This window comes from Trifolium pratense, linkage group LG1, assembly GCF_020283565.1.
Source record: "Trifolium pratense cultivar HEN17-A07 linkage group LG1, ARS_RC_1.1, whole genome shotgun sequence".
Classification (NCBI taxonomy): domain Eukaryota; kingdom Viridiplantae; phylum Streptophyta; class Magnoliopsida; order Fabales; family Fabaceae; genus Trifolium; species Trifolium pratense.
The window spans coordinates 23,438,253-23,451,468 of NC_060059.1; the positions used below are offsets into that span (position 1 = coordinate 23,438,253).

At 34.2% G+C, this 13,216-nt stretch overlaps 1 protein-coding gene across 5 annotated transcripts; it reads right to left on the reverse strand.

Annotated features, from left to right (window-relative positions):
- Positions 1 to 7,232: 7,232 nt before the first annotated feature.
- LOC123909984 (phosphoribosylformylglycinamidine cyclo-ligase, chloroplastic/mitochondrial-like) lies at positions 7,233 to 11,732 on the reverse strand. 5 transcript variants are annotated; one of them, XM_045961002.1, is made up of 10 exons: positions 11,455 to 11,732; positions 10,592 to 11,136; positions 9,557 to 9,883; positions 9,386 to 9,483; positions 9,186 to 9,287; positions 9,006 to 9,080; positions 8,703 to 8,875; positions 7,940 to 8,042; positions 7,690 to 7,848; positions 7,233 to 7,582 (listed from the first exon to the last, which is right to left on the reverse strand). In XM_045961002.1, the coding sequence occupies exons 3-10, from the start codon at positions 9,861 to 9,863 to the stop codon at positions 7,415 to 7,417; spliced, it is 1,185 nt and encodes a 394-aa protein (XP_045816958.1). In that variant the 5' UTR covers positions 9,864 to 9,883; positions 10,592 to 11,136; positions 11,455 to 11,732; the 3' UTR covers positions 7,233 to 7,414. The 5 variants fall into 5 exon arrangements, with proteins under 5 accessions (XP_045816958.1, XP_045816938.1, XP_045816921.1 ...); XM_045960982.1 differs by having other exon boundaries at positions 10,592 to 11,112; positions 11,455 to 11,691; XM_045960965.1 differs by having other exon boundaries at positions 9,006 to 9,287; positions 10,592 to 11,112; positions 11,455 to 11,643.
- Positions 11,733 to 13,216: the final 1,484 nt, after the last annotated feature.

Here is a 13,216-nt window from a genome sequence, read left to right on the forward strand (position 1 = left end):
TGTGGTTTATTTTTTGGCCTGATCTTTTTTTTTTTTAAAAAAAAAAGAGGAGTAGCAAAGTGCTACTGCCTCAAAAGATATATATATATATATAGAGAGAGAGAGAGAGAGAGAGAGATATGAGGATAAAGATACAAAAAAAAGGAGGGGGACTAGACCAAAACCTCCCTAACTATGTACAACCTTATAGAAGGGTTTACCAAGCCTGTTAGATTCAAAACTATCCTTAACAACAAAAGGGACATCATTCCATAAGGTGAGCCTATCTAAATTAAGCCCAATATTAGCCAATCTATCCGCACAATGGTTACCCTCTCGAAAAATATGAGATACAATGATGTTCATGTGACCAGCAAGCTTAAGGCAGTTAAACCAACGATTACTTAACGACCACGACACTAGATTTGAGGATTTGTAGGCATTCACTACAAGCATTGAATCTGACTCAATCAACATATTTCTCCAACCTCTAGCATCTGCAATTTCAATTGCAGTCATAAATCCACAAAGCTCTGCACTGAAAGCTGAGGCCATGTCTGTTTTAGAAGCAAACGCGCACAAAAACTCTGCATTGCTATTTCTAAATATGCCTCCACACGCAGATGCAGAAGGTGTTAAAGCACCATCAGTATTGCATTTAATCCACTGAGGGGGAGGTGGCTGCCAAATAACCTCCTTCAAGCTCATAGGCTTTGGAGGATGAACAGTTACCATGAATGCTTTGAGCATAGAAAAGTCATTAATGGTACCAGAAGAAAGGGCTTTGGTATGATTACCTGCTAAAACTACATTTGCAGCAATCCAAGTCATAGAAGATTTCCAGTTAGGCCTGCTATCCTTGAACCTTGCATTGTTTCTTGCTATCCAGATGGCATACAAAACATTGATTAATGCAACTTTTATTACTATCTTGCACTAAGGGGACCTAGCTTTATCACAAAGATTCCAAATATCTTCCATAGATTGGAACTGCAGCACTAGATTTAAAGAAGTTGCCAGCCAACGCCAAAGGCCAAAAGCAAATTCACACTCAAAGAATAAATGAAATAAAGTCTCAGTATGAATTTTACAAAGAGAGCACATAGAAGGCAAGCAACAACCACGATCCATTACCTTGTCATCAGTGGGCAGTTTATCAAGCATAATTCTCCAAACCAAGAGAGACCGAGATGGAGGAACATCAATACACCAAATTACTTTGGCCCAACTTAAAACAGGAAAGTGATTTCTCTTGAAATTGTAGGCATCCTTCAAAGTTAGCAAACCTTTGTCATTACCACTCCAAACTAACACATCAGGAAGTGGTTCAAATGGAAGGACCACTTGTTGCACAAGGCTAGAGAGAGTTGGAAAAAGATTGGCTAAGTATGGAGGAATGTGCCATTGCTGGTTTTGAATGATATCACTAACTTTCTGAGGAAGCCAGATTAGGACATTTGGATGAATATTGAGAGTTTCAGCTAAAGCATTACCACACCAAGAATCTGTCCAAAGATCAATACTACACCCTGAACCCACCTTCCAACATGAATTCTCAAGGATAGTTGTTGCTTCTTGTTTTATACTACTCCATAAAGATGAGTAAACATGATAATTCACCACTTTACCATTTCTCAACACTCTATTTTTAAGAATAGATGCCCAGTCCTCCACAGAATTCATTAAATCCCAGCATAATTTCAAATTAGCAGCTTCATTGATAGTAATAAGAGATCTCAATCCAAGCCCTCCTTCTTCATAAGGTGCACAAACTTTTTTCCATGCTACTGTGACTAACTTCTTTTGACTAATATCACCACTCCAGATAAAGTTCCTGGTCCAAGATTCAATGGATTTGAGAATAGATGAGGGCCAAGAGTAGATTGTGATGCTGTAGATAGCCATACTTTGAATCACTGACTTCACTAATTGCACTCTACCGGCTATTGATAATAAAGAAGTCTTCCAAGCTGAAAGTTTAACTTTGATTTTATCGGCAATGGATAGAAATAACTAACTTTTGGCCGGATCTTGTTATTGGCTTTGTTCTTAGGTTTTAGTACTCCTATGTACTTTTTCCCCGATGTGGGTAGAGTACGTCTTCTACATTTTCCTCCCATTTCTCTGCTTATTAATATATTTATCACTTTCTTTGCTGCTTAAAAAAAAAAAAAAAAAACTGAGAATGAATGTGGTGATGGTGGGGCAATGTTGAAGACAAATAAAATATAAACCTTTTAAGTTTAGTGTTTATTTAATTTTTATTATATTTTTAATCACTATAAAATAATTTTTCAAGGACTAAAAATATAATAAGGATTAATTTTTCAAAATACAAGTTAATTTAATAGTACTCCAAACCAAAACTAAGTGCATGATAATTTTTCATAGATTAAAAATTAAGTAAGAATTAAACTTAGAAAGTCATCATTTTATAGAAATAAAAAAAAAAACATATTTAAACTTTTATTTTATTATCGATATTATTATTTTGTTAATAATCATTAGAAACCAAAAAAGGGAAATGAAAAACCCAGAACACGGGTTGTCTTCAACATTGCCCCACCATCACCACATATATTTAACTCTAAGACTATGTTTGGATTGGTGGTATGTGGTGGAATGAAATAGAATGAGAAGGTATATAATAAAATTTCATTGTTTGGATTTGCAAAAAACTAATGGAATGAAACCCAATGGAACCAATTTCATTCTATACCACTCAATCCTTCAATTTTTCATTCCTCCCAATTTGGAGGGTATCCAATAGAATGGAACATCAGATTTTTAATATTACTTTTTTATTCTTATTTTATTTTTCTCTTTCAGCTTTACAACTCTGTTCTTCATTATATTTCTTCTTCTCCGAAGCTTTACAACTTTGTTCTTCTTTGATTCTTCAACGTACCTTATGCGTGGCTATCTTTTGATTTGCTTTCACGGGAAAAACTTACAATTCAACAAAAAAGCAAACGAACACTAAACGTTGATATTTATATGGCTTCCATTATCATACTAAAAAGGAGTTTTTGATTTAAAAAAATCTTGTATTGTTTTTTTTTTAGTTCTACTTATTTAAAAGGTATAAATTTATATCCGAAATAATTTTCTTTCTTTTATTCAAAAAATAAATAAAAATGTTTCCTTTCTAAAATATATTTATATTATGAAATCCATTTTAATATATAGTTGAGTGAAACATTGATCTGTCAAAAAAAAAGTAAAACATTGATATTTTTTTATTTTTTTTGGTAAGTAAACATTGATATGTTTTATAACTACAATTTAGATGACAAAATATTGCAGGAATATTTTATATACATTTTAAATATTCAACATATTAGAAAGAAAAATATTTAATAGAAGAATATATTTTAACCAAGGATAAAAATGGAATAAAAAAGTTATAATTTATTCCATTCCGTCAATTTTCCAAACAACGGAATGGAAAATTTATTCCGCTTCATTATAAAATACCCAAACAGTGGAATGGACTATTTGTTCCATTCCATTTCATTCTATTTCATTCCGCTCCGCTCCGTTATTATAAATTAATTTTATTATTTTATTTAATTAAGGATAAAATATAATTCCAGTCCCTATTTTTATAGTAAATTTTGATTTTCGTCCCCGTAAAATAAAATCACTTGTTTTCATCCCTACAAAAAAAATTCTTTTGTTTTTAGTCCCTAATGAACAAAATTTTGATATTGTTTTGACATTTTTTAACATAATATAGACTTATCACTTGTATAGGTTTAACATGATAAATAAACATAATATAAACCACTTTAAACATAAAAATGTCATAATATTTGCATCAAAATGTCAAAATATTGGCATTAAAATGTCAATATTATGTCAAAATGTATTTTTGACATAGGGAATATAGATCAGAGGGAGTGGTTATGGTGCATAAGCAAGATTTATGTACCATACATAAATATGGAAAATTGCTCAGTGCACCCTCAAATTTCTCGCACCCCCAGATGCGTGAGAAATTTGGGGGGTGCGCGAGAAATCTGGGGGTGTGCTGAGCAATTTTCATTGTTTATGTACCATGCATAAAAAGAAGGCTTATGCACCATAACTTCTCCCTAGATTAGATGCATTAAATATACAATGAACATAAAAAGTACATTTTTATTTATAAAGTGTTAAGGAGGAAGTAAAGTACTCCCCTCCGTTTTTTTTTTAATTGTTGTTTTTGAATAGTAACACTAAATTAAGAAAGTGAATTTTTGCATTTTTTCTTTCTATTATACTCTCGGGGTGTGGTTATGGTGCATAAGCTTTTTCCTTATGCACCATGCATAAATAATGAAAATTACTCAACGCACCCCCATTTACTCCACGCAACCCCATATGCTACCCCATTACTCGCGCGCCCCCCATTTACTCTGTGCGCCCCCCATATGCTACCCCATTACTCGCGCGCCCCCCATTTACTCACGCGCCCCCCATTTGCTTAGCGCACCTCCCAATTTTTTTTCTTTTTCTCCCCTAGATTTCTTACGAGGCCCCCAGTTTTTTTCCTCCCCTAGATATCTAGCGCGCCCCCCAGTTTTTTTCCTCTTCCAGATTTCTAGCGCATCCCCCAAATTTCTAACGCGCCCCCCATTTCCAATTAAATAATAACTTTTGTTCCTTTGAAGTACATATTATAAGAATCTATTTTCAATTAATTGTGTTGGATGATTATATAGTCATATTTTAATTTAAAATTACATACTAAAACATGTACTGTAATTATGGTTTAATTTATTACAATTAACATAAATCATTAGACGAAACCATTGGTTTTTTGTTTTATTACAAAATCATTAGACAATTATTTTGGTTTCACATAGAAAACTATCAAAACCATTAAACCATACTTATGGTTTCAGTAATAATCAGTATTTAAAATCATTAAATCATTTAGTGTAAAACCGTTTTACAATACAAATGGTTTCAGTGTATAACTATCTGAAACTATTTAACCAGCATAATGGTTTCCAGGATTTTTAAAACCATAAAAACACAATATTGATTTCAGAAAACACACTAGCAATATACCCGTGCTCCCGCACGGGACGCGCGTTTCGCGCGTTTTGTTTCGTGGGGGGCCTTGGGTCGGAAATGTGTGTGTGATTCTTTTAATTGATTAGTTTATTGATTTTTTAAAAAATTGGAAAAAATAAATTTTGTTTTGTGTAACGTAATATAGTAAATTCTAAATTTGATATTAGTTTAAAATGAGAAGAAATATATTATTGAATAATAAAATATGTAAAAATGAATTTAATATGTATTATATAATAAAAGTAGTTAATGAAAAAAAATTGGAGAAAAATTGAAAGAATTATTAATTTATGTAAGGAAAATGTTAATATTATATTATTATAAGTGATTTATATTTAAAAAAACTATTGATTTAGCAAATGATAATTTATTATATAAGAAACTATTATAAAATAAATTAACATTTACAGAATGTGATGAAAAATTAGATAGAAAGTAAAAAACATTAGCAATCGATGATAGAAATTTTTCATCAGCAACAACGTATTCCACGTGTATTATTTAAATGCAACATTGTAGTAATTTTAATATAGTGATGAACATTGTAGTTATCCCGTATATAATTAATTAGTGATGCACATTGTAGTTATCCCGTGAATTTTTCATCAGTAATAATTTATAATAGTGATTTTAAAACTTTTATCATCGATAAAAATTGTCTTCTCCCCGTGATTTTTTTTTGTATCAGTAATAATTTGTAATAGTTATTTTAAAACTTTTATTAGCGATAAAAATTATCTTCTCCCCGTGATTTTTTTTATCAGTAATAACTTGTAATAGTTATTTTAAAACTTTTATCAGCGATAAAATTGTCATCACCCCGTGAATTTTTTATTTTATCAGTGATAAAATTGTCATCACCCTGTGAATTTTTTATTTTATCAGCGATAAAATTGTCATCGCCCCGTGAATTTTTTATTAGTAATTAGTAATAACTTGTAATAGTAAAATAGAGTTGAAGACAAAAAGAGAGAGAAGAAGGTGAAAAACAAAAGTAGAGAAAATTGAGGGAAATGAATGAATGAAATTTGAAATGAAAGTGAGAATGAATATTTAATGTGTTAAAATTTGAAATTCAAATTAAAAAAAAAGAGTGGGAATCAAAAAGAGAACAAAAAGTAGATTATTTGCTAAGTCCAAAATGCCCTTAAAAATGATGATGTGGCTGCAAAATTGATTAGGGTAGAATAGAGAATTCCACAACATGTTCTTTGTTAAATTGTTATTAGATAGATTAGATAAAACCATTTTACAAAACAAATGGTTTCACTTTTTAACTCTCTGAAACCATTTAACCAGCATAATGGTTTCCAGAATAATATTGCATATATATATATGTTTCTCTCACCTTAGTATTTATATAAAACCATTTAACAATACTAATGGTTTCAGTGTATAATATCTTGAAACCATTTAACATACCAAACAGGATGAGATTCCGAAAATACCAAATAGAATTAATATTAGTTTGTCTAGCTTTATCGTTCGATTATTCGAGAGATGAGCGAGGGATGAGCGGATGCAAACCCGTCGGTCCCCTTTTTAATCCAATTTTATTTATTAATTTTATTTGCGGAACAACCGGTAAGCAAAGCGCACGGCCAACGTTCGGTCATTCGAGGGTTTAGCGGATGTAAACCCGCCGGTCCCATTTTAAATCCAAATTATTTAATTATAATTTGTTTTGTAGGTTTTTATCATTTTTTTGATTTTTTTGGTTTAAATTAAACAAATTAAATAAATTAGATAATAAATAAATAAACAAATAACATCACAAGGGTTCATAAAGTAAGCAGGAGAGGTGCATGTAGCATGAAAGAATACAAGCCCAACCCACAAGAAGGCCCAGCGCAGCAACAAACAAAAAAAATAGGTGGATGATCTGGACTGTTTGATTAATCAGACGACTCATGCTTGATCAGGAGGGTGGAAGCACTAAGGCTGCTTGATCAAGAATCAAAGGCTAAAATGGAATGGCGCGCGGAAGTAACGATGCGCGCACGCGTAGGGAATTAGCATGCATGATAACTTTTGCACCTCATCTTAATTCCCCAATAAATTCTTATTTTTTTGCACTCTTTTCAATAAATTTAATGTTATGCAAAAAACAAATAATTAATATATTATTTTTCTCTCGTAACAATCAATTGTTTTTTTTTAGGAAAAAACAATTGTAACAAAAAAAAATATAGCATGAACTAGTTTTATTGAAAAAGATAAAAGTAGTTGATAAAGAATTTAATTGACAAATCGTAACCTTAAAATACAAAAGCGACAATTAAATAGAAAGATAAATCCGACAAAAAACGACACTTAAAAAAAAAAAACGGAGGGAGTATTAGGAGTTAAAACATGACTGAAAAAACCAAAATTAACCATAGGTAATTCCCTTGTCGTTGTCGCTTATAACTTCACCAATGCGATAAGCTTTTTCAACATCATCAAGTATTCTATTAGCTGCCTCTGGACTAACTACCAGGACCATCCCTATGCCCATATTAAATGTTCGTCTCATCTCGGAGTCTTGTATGTTCCCAGCCTAATGTGAGAGATTATTAATACAGAACTATACTTAAGATTTTGAAAATGAAAATTGAATTCAATTATATGCAAGTATCAGAAGTTGGTTATTGAAACATGTATTACCTCCTGAAGCCATTTGAACACTATAGGGACTTCCCATGAGTCTTTGTATATAAGGGCACCAAGGCCTTCTGGAAAAACACGGGGTATGTTTTCTGTGAAACCACCACCTGTGATATGGGCAATTCCCTTCACCCCTCCTTTGCTAACTAAGTCAAGCACCTGTTGATAAAATATGAGAAATCTTCAAAATCTAAAGAGAAGGAAACATCACATAGTAGAAAATTTATGACAGTGAAAAACGATGAATGACCTGTTTAACATAAATAACAGTTGGTGCCATTAAAGCTTCTGCAATTGTAATATCGCCACCAGGAAGTTTACCTTTCAATGATAGACCACTTTGTTCAAGCACACTGTTAACATATCAATACATTTCAGTAACCAATAATTTTAAAGCTTAAATACGATTTTAGTTTTTGCAAATATCATTCATTTTGATTTTAGTCCCTGTAAAAAATATTTATGCCCTTGTAAAATTACAAAAGTTTTAAAAAAGTCCCTAAACTACATTTTTCGATGATTTGGCCAAATTTAGGAAAATGTGGCACATGTTGACTGTACAACTGTTGCTGACTTGGCACTTTTAAATTATTTAATTAATAGTTATCTCTAATTAATTCTTTTAATCTATTAATTAAAAATGTAAAACTAATTAATTATTAAACCAATTTGTTTTATACAGTTAAATAATTAAACCCAAACACTCCTTGAAGCCAAAATTGATCTTTGTTGTGGATGTGAGAGTGGTAGTGAGAGAAAGTCACGGTTGTTGTGGATGGGAGACAGTTGTCTGGTGGTGGTGGTGGTTGTTATTGTGGTTGTGGAAACTGCCAAAAGCGATGCCTACACACCAGCGGTCTCAGTCAATGGAGTTCCGTCGACAAGGAACTCCTTAGGTGTTATTCAAGACTAAAATCAAAATGAGTCATATTTGCAAGGACCAAAATCATATTTAAGCCTAATTTTAACAAAATTGATAGATTTGATTACTCATCGTCAAAACCAAAACCAACCTTCTTACAAGTGAGAAGCCATTAGAATGAACTCCACTAGATGGCAAGCCAATAAGAATATCACCAGCAATAATGTTCTTTCCATCAATTACAGAATCTTTCTTCGCAATGCCAACAGCACAGCCACATAGATCAAAGTCACCTTCTCTGTAGAGACCAGGCATCTCTGCAGTCTGTAAGTGTAAAATTAACTAAGTCACCCATATTATCTCTTTATCAACAACCATATTTGCAGATGGTTGGGTATATGCGTAGGAGGGAGAACTATTTAAATAAATAAAAAACTAGAAAATATTTCAATACCTCTCCTCCTAAAAGAGCACAATCAGATTGCTTACAGCCAGATTGCTTACAGCCATCAACAATGCCTTTGATAACCTGAATAATAAGAAGAAGAAATGAAACAAGGGGAGAAACACAATAAGCTCTATTTAACCAATACACACAGAGCTCAAACCATAACATCAAATGCACATCCATTACCTTCTCAGCAACATCCACATCAAGGTGGCCAGTAGAATAGTAATCAAGGAAACCCAAAGGTTTTGTCCCCGAAGTAACAACATCGTTGACACTCATCGCAACCTAAACAGAAACAAGGATGCTCATAATACAAAAAATTCAAATATCATAACACATTTCCAAAAGTTTAAAAATTAAAATTCAGTTTCCACAAAGTTCACCAGATCAATCCCAATTGTGTCAAGAATGCCAGTTTCGAGGGCAAGCATCAGCTTCGTTCCAACACCATCCATACTGGCAACAAGGTACGAACCATCATCTGCTCAAAAGCAAAGGTGAGTCAAAATATAATAAAAGAACAAAACACGAGTGAAGATGAAAAAAAAGAGTACCTAAAGGTAAAAAACCGCCAAAGCCTCCAATCCCAGGCGCCATCTTCGCTATTCTTCGAACGAGTTCAGAACCTGCGTCGATATCAACGCCGGCGCCCCTGTACGTGAGACTTGCGCCCCCTGCTCCAGCAACCACAGTGTTCTTGCCCCTCTTCGACATCGACATTGATAATACGCCGCTGTAACCGCCGATTGGACAGCATAAATCGTGTCTGATTGCAGAGGAGCCATTGGACTTGATAGGGTTAGGCTTAGCTGATGCTACTGCAAGGTAACATGATAGCCCTGTGCATGCTCCCAAGATCATTGTTGAGACCAATACAAGAACTGAATAAATCAAATCAATGACGATAAGTTTCGCTCACTCAGATAGAATAAATCAAACCAAAATTAGTACATAGTTCATTCTAAAAAGTTTGTTGTTTAAGGTTTTAGCACAAAAATGAAAATAGCAATTATTGATACTACAATTTAACTATGTTTTATTTTTGGTCTCTATAAAAAAAGTAGCATGTTTTGGTCGTAAAAATTACCATAGTAGTTAATCCCGGATCACGGAGCGGAGCGGCCAACCCCAAAATTGGCCCCAAAATTGGGATAGCGGCATTCCGGGGAGCGGGATGGCCGGGATGCCGCTATTTCATTTTTTTTATTTTTATAAATTACATAAATAATACTATAAACATATAAATTAGAACATAGAAGAAACAGAACGAAACATAGAAGACAGATTCTACACTAAAACAGAACAAAACATAGAAGAAACAGAACGAAACAGAGATTAGAACATAGAGAGAAAATAAAAAAGGCTTGGAGAAAGAAACAGATTAGAACAAATAAACAGAGTTTAGAACCAAAAAAAAAAAAAAAACAAAGCTTGGAGAAAGAAACAGAGATTAGAACAAAGAAACAGAAATTAGAACAAAAAAAAAAGTACACTTGGACAAAAAAAACAGTGCAGACAAAAATAGAAATATAGAAGAAACAAAACAATCAGAACAAAGCTTAGAGAAGTAAAGAAGAAACAGAACAAACCTTGGTGTGAAGCTTTGATGAGGTGAAGTTGTGGAGAAGAAACAGATCTTGGAGAAGAAACAGATGAAGCTTTGAAGCTTTGAAGAGATGAAGAGTACGATGAAGCTTTGAAGAGGTGAAGAAGAGATGAAGTTTTGATGAAGCTTTGAAGAGACGATGAAGGTGAAGAAGAGATGAAGAGTACGATGAATTTTTTTTTGGATCGGTGAAGAGGTGCGAGGGAATCGTGAAATTGGAACTGGCGGCTAGGGTTATGTGAAGTTGTGAACTGATAACAACAAATTAATTGTAAAATACCTAATATGCCCTTACTAATAGTCTGTTAAAAGCTGTTTTTTTGGCCTGGTCTGGCCTGTTTAAAAGTCTGGCCTGGCCTTAGAGCCTATTTAAAAGCCTGTGTTAAAAATTGTCCTAAATTTTACTTATTTTTTTCCCTCTTTCTCCCAACAATTGGTGCTTCATTTTCTTGAGTTGAATCTACATGCTCATTCACATCTTGAATTGGGTTTGCTTCTCCATTGCTATACAGAGAAAAAAACAGAGCACTGTATCAAAATATAGCATTATATCAGTAATAAAAAACAACCATGTATTTGTTAAAAAAAAACTAAGTATGAAATCAAAATAATACAGAAATCATTAAAGATAACACTATATCTGTAATCATAAAAATCATATGAATCATTGAAAACATAAATCATTAAAACATAACATTATTAACATGAATCGCAGAATTGAAACTTGAAAACAAAAATAATTAAAGTGCGAGATTCAGTTATCGAAAACTTGAAATTGAAATCGCAGAAAGACAGTGAAAGAGAGATAGCGTGCGAGAGAGAGAGAGAGAGAGAGAGAGATGGAACCTGAAAGAGTGAGAGCGCCGGCGGAGAGAGTGAGAGTGTCGAGATCTGTGAGAGACGGAGAGCTGGAGGCGGAGAGAGTGAGAGTGTCGAAATCTGTGAGAGTCGGAGAGCTGGAGGCGGAGAGAGTGATAGACGGAGGAGAACTGCGCGAGAGAGTAAGAGTTGGAGGCAGAGAAAAAGAGATCGACAGACTTAGGGTTTCTATTTGTGATTTTTTTTTGTGATGTAAATATTTTGTTTTTATTTCCTTAACCATTTAATTTTTATTTGTATAAAGTAAATTATTTTTTATTTATACAAACTAATATATAATTATGTACACAAAAACAAAAGTAAATATAAACAGGCCAGGCCGCCCTATTAGGCTTTGCAGGCTTTTTTATAGCCTAGGTCTGGCCAATTTAGGTAAACAGGCTCTTTTCAAAGCCTTAGACTGGCCTTTTTTATAAACAGGCCAGGCCGCAGACCCCTGGAGGCCAGCCTGGCCTATTCCCAACCCTATGTACAAGCAACGTTGGTCACGCAGTGTGTGAATTGGAGAAATTAATTATTTTTAGTCATTAATTGGTACACTAAACATACATATGATGCTAAACTCTAAGTGGACTTTGAAAAGGCATATGACTCGGTTAGTTGGAGCTTTTTGGATTATATGCTTCGGAGGTTTGGTTTTGATGCGAAATGGAGGAGTTGGGTTAAAGCTTGTGTGTTTGCGGGGAGCCTCTCGGTGTTAGTGAATGGTAGTCCAACGGAGCAAATTGATATTAGCAAGGGGCTTAAGCAAGGTGACCCTCTTGCACCGTTTTTGTTTATCCTTGTGGCGGAAGGTCTTGGTGCACTAATGAAAAAGGCGGTGGAGCTTGGCTTTTTCAAAGGGATCCAATTTCCGAATGAGGGAGCTAATATTTCCCACCTCCAATATGCCGATGATACACTTTTTGTCGGGGAGGCGTGTGTAGAGAATCTTTGGACTATCAAAGCAATATTGAGGTGGTTTGAACTTATTTCTGGGCTTAAAGTAAACTTTTTCAAAAGTAAACTTTTTGGCATTAACGTAGAGGACGACTTTTTGAGTTCGGCGACTTCTTTTCTTAAATGCAACATTGGGAGGTTGCCTTTTATTTACCTTGGGCTACCGGTGGGGGCTAACCCAAGGAGATTGTCTACTTGGAATCCGGTATTAGAGGTGCTCAAAGAAGACTTGCCTCTTGGAAGAATAAATATGTTAGCTTAGGGGGCCGTGTTGTGCTCCTAAATTCGGTGTTGGCGGCGATACCAATTTTCTACCTCTCTTTATTTAAAATGCCGGTGGGAGTGTGGAAGAAGATTGTTAGGTTGCAAAGGAGGTTCCTTTGGGGAAGGGTGTCCGGGGCCTCTAAAATTTGTTGGGTTAAGTGGCTTGACGTTTGTAGACCAAAAAAGGAGGTAGGCCTTGGGGTTAAGGATTTGCCGATCATGAACATTTCACTATTGACCAAGTGGAAATGGAGGCTATTATCGGAGGGTAATTCGATTTGGAAAGATGTCCTCCGGGATAGGTATGGTGGTGGGGAGAGTGGGGTTTGTTGGATGTCTAGAGTATTGCCGCCGCGTAAGGCTTCGCCATGGTGGAATGACTTAATGACGGTGGGTCTGGTTGATGGATCAGATCGTCTTCAAGGAATTTTTTCAAAAAGTTTGGTAACGGGAGCTGTTAGTGTTTTGGGTGTTGGCTAAATTTTGTAAAAACAAACTTTGGTCACATGTTGAACCACGATGTTGA

Bases quoted from the DNA above. Each gene is read 5' to 3' on its own strand.
- LOC123909984 (XM_045960965.1), bottom strand. From the start codon at position 9,863: ATGATCTTGGGAGCATGCACAGGGCTATCATGTTACCTTGCAGTAGCA. The intron at 8,876-9,005 runs GTATTGAAATAT...TTACACTTACAG, and splicing joins GTGCTCTTTTAGGAGGAGAG to ACTGCAGAGATGCCTGGTCT. The intron at 8,043-8,702 runs GTTGGTTTTGGT...ATATGTTAACAG, and splicing joins GGCTTCTCACTTGTAAGAAG to TGTGCTTGAACAAAGTGGTC.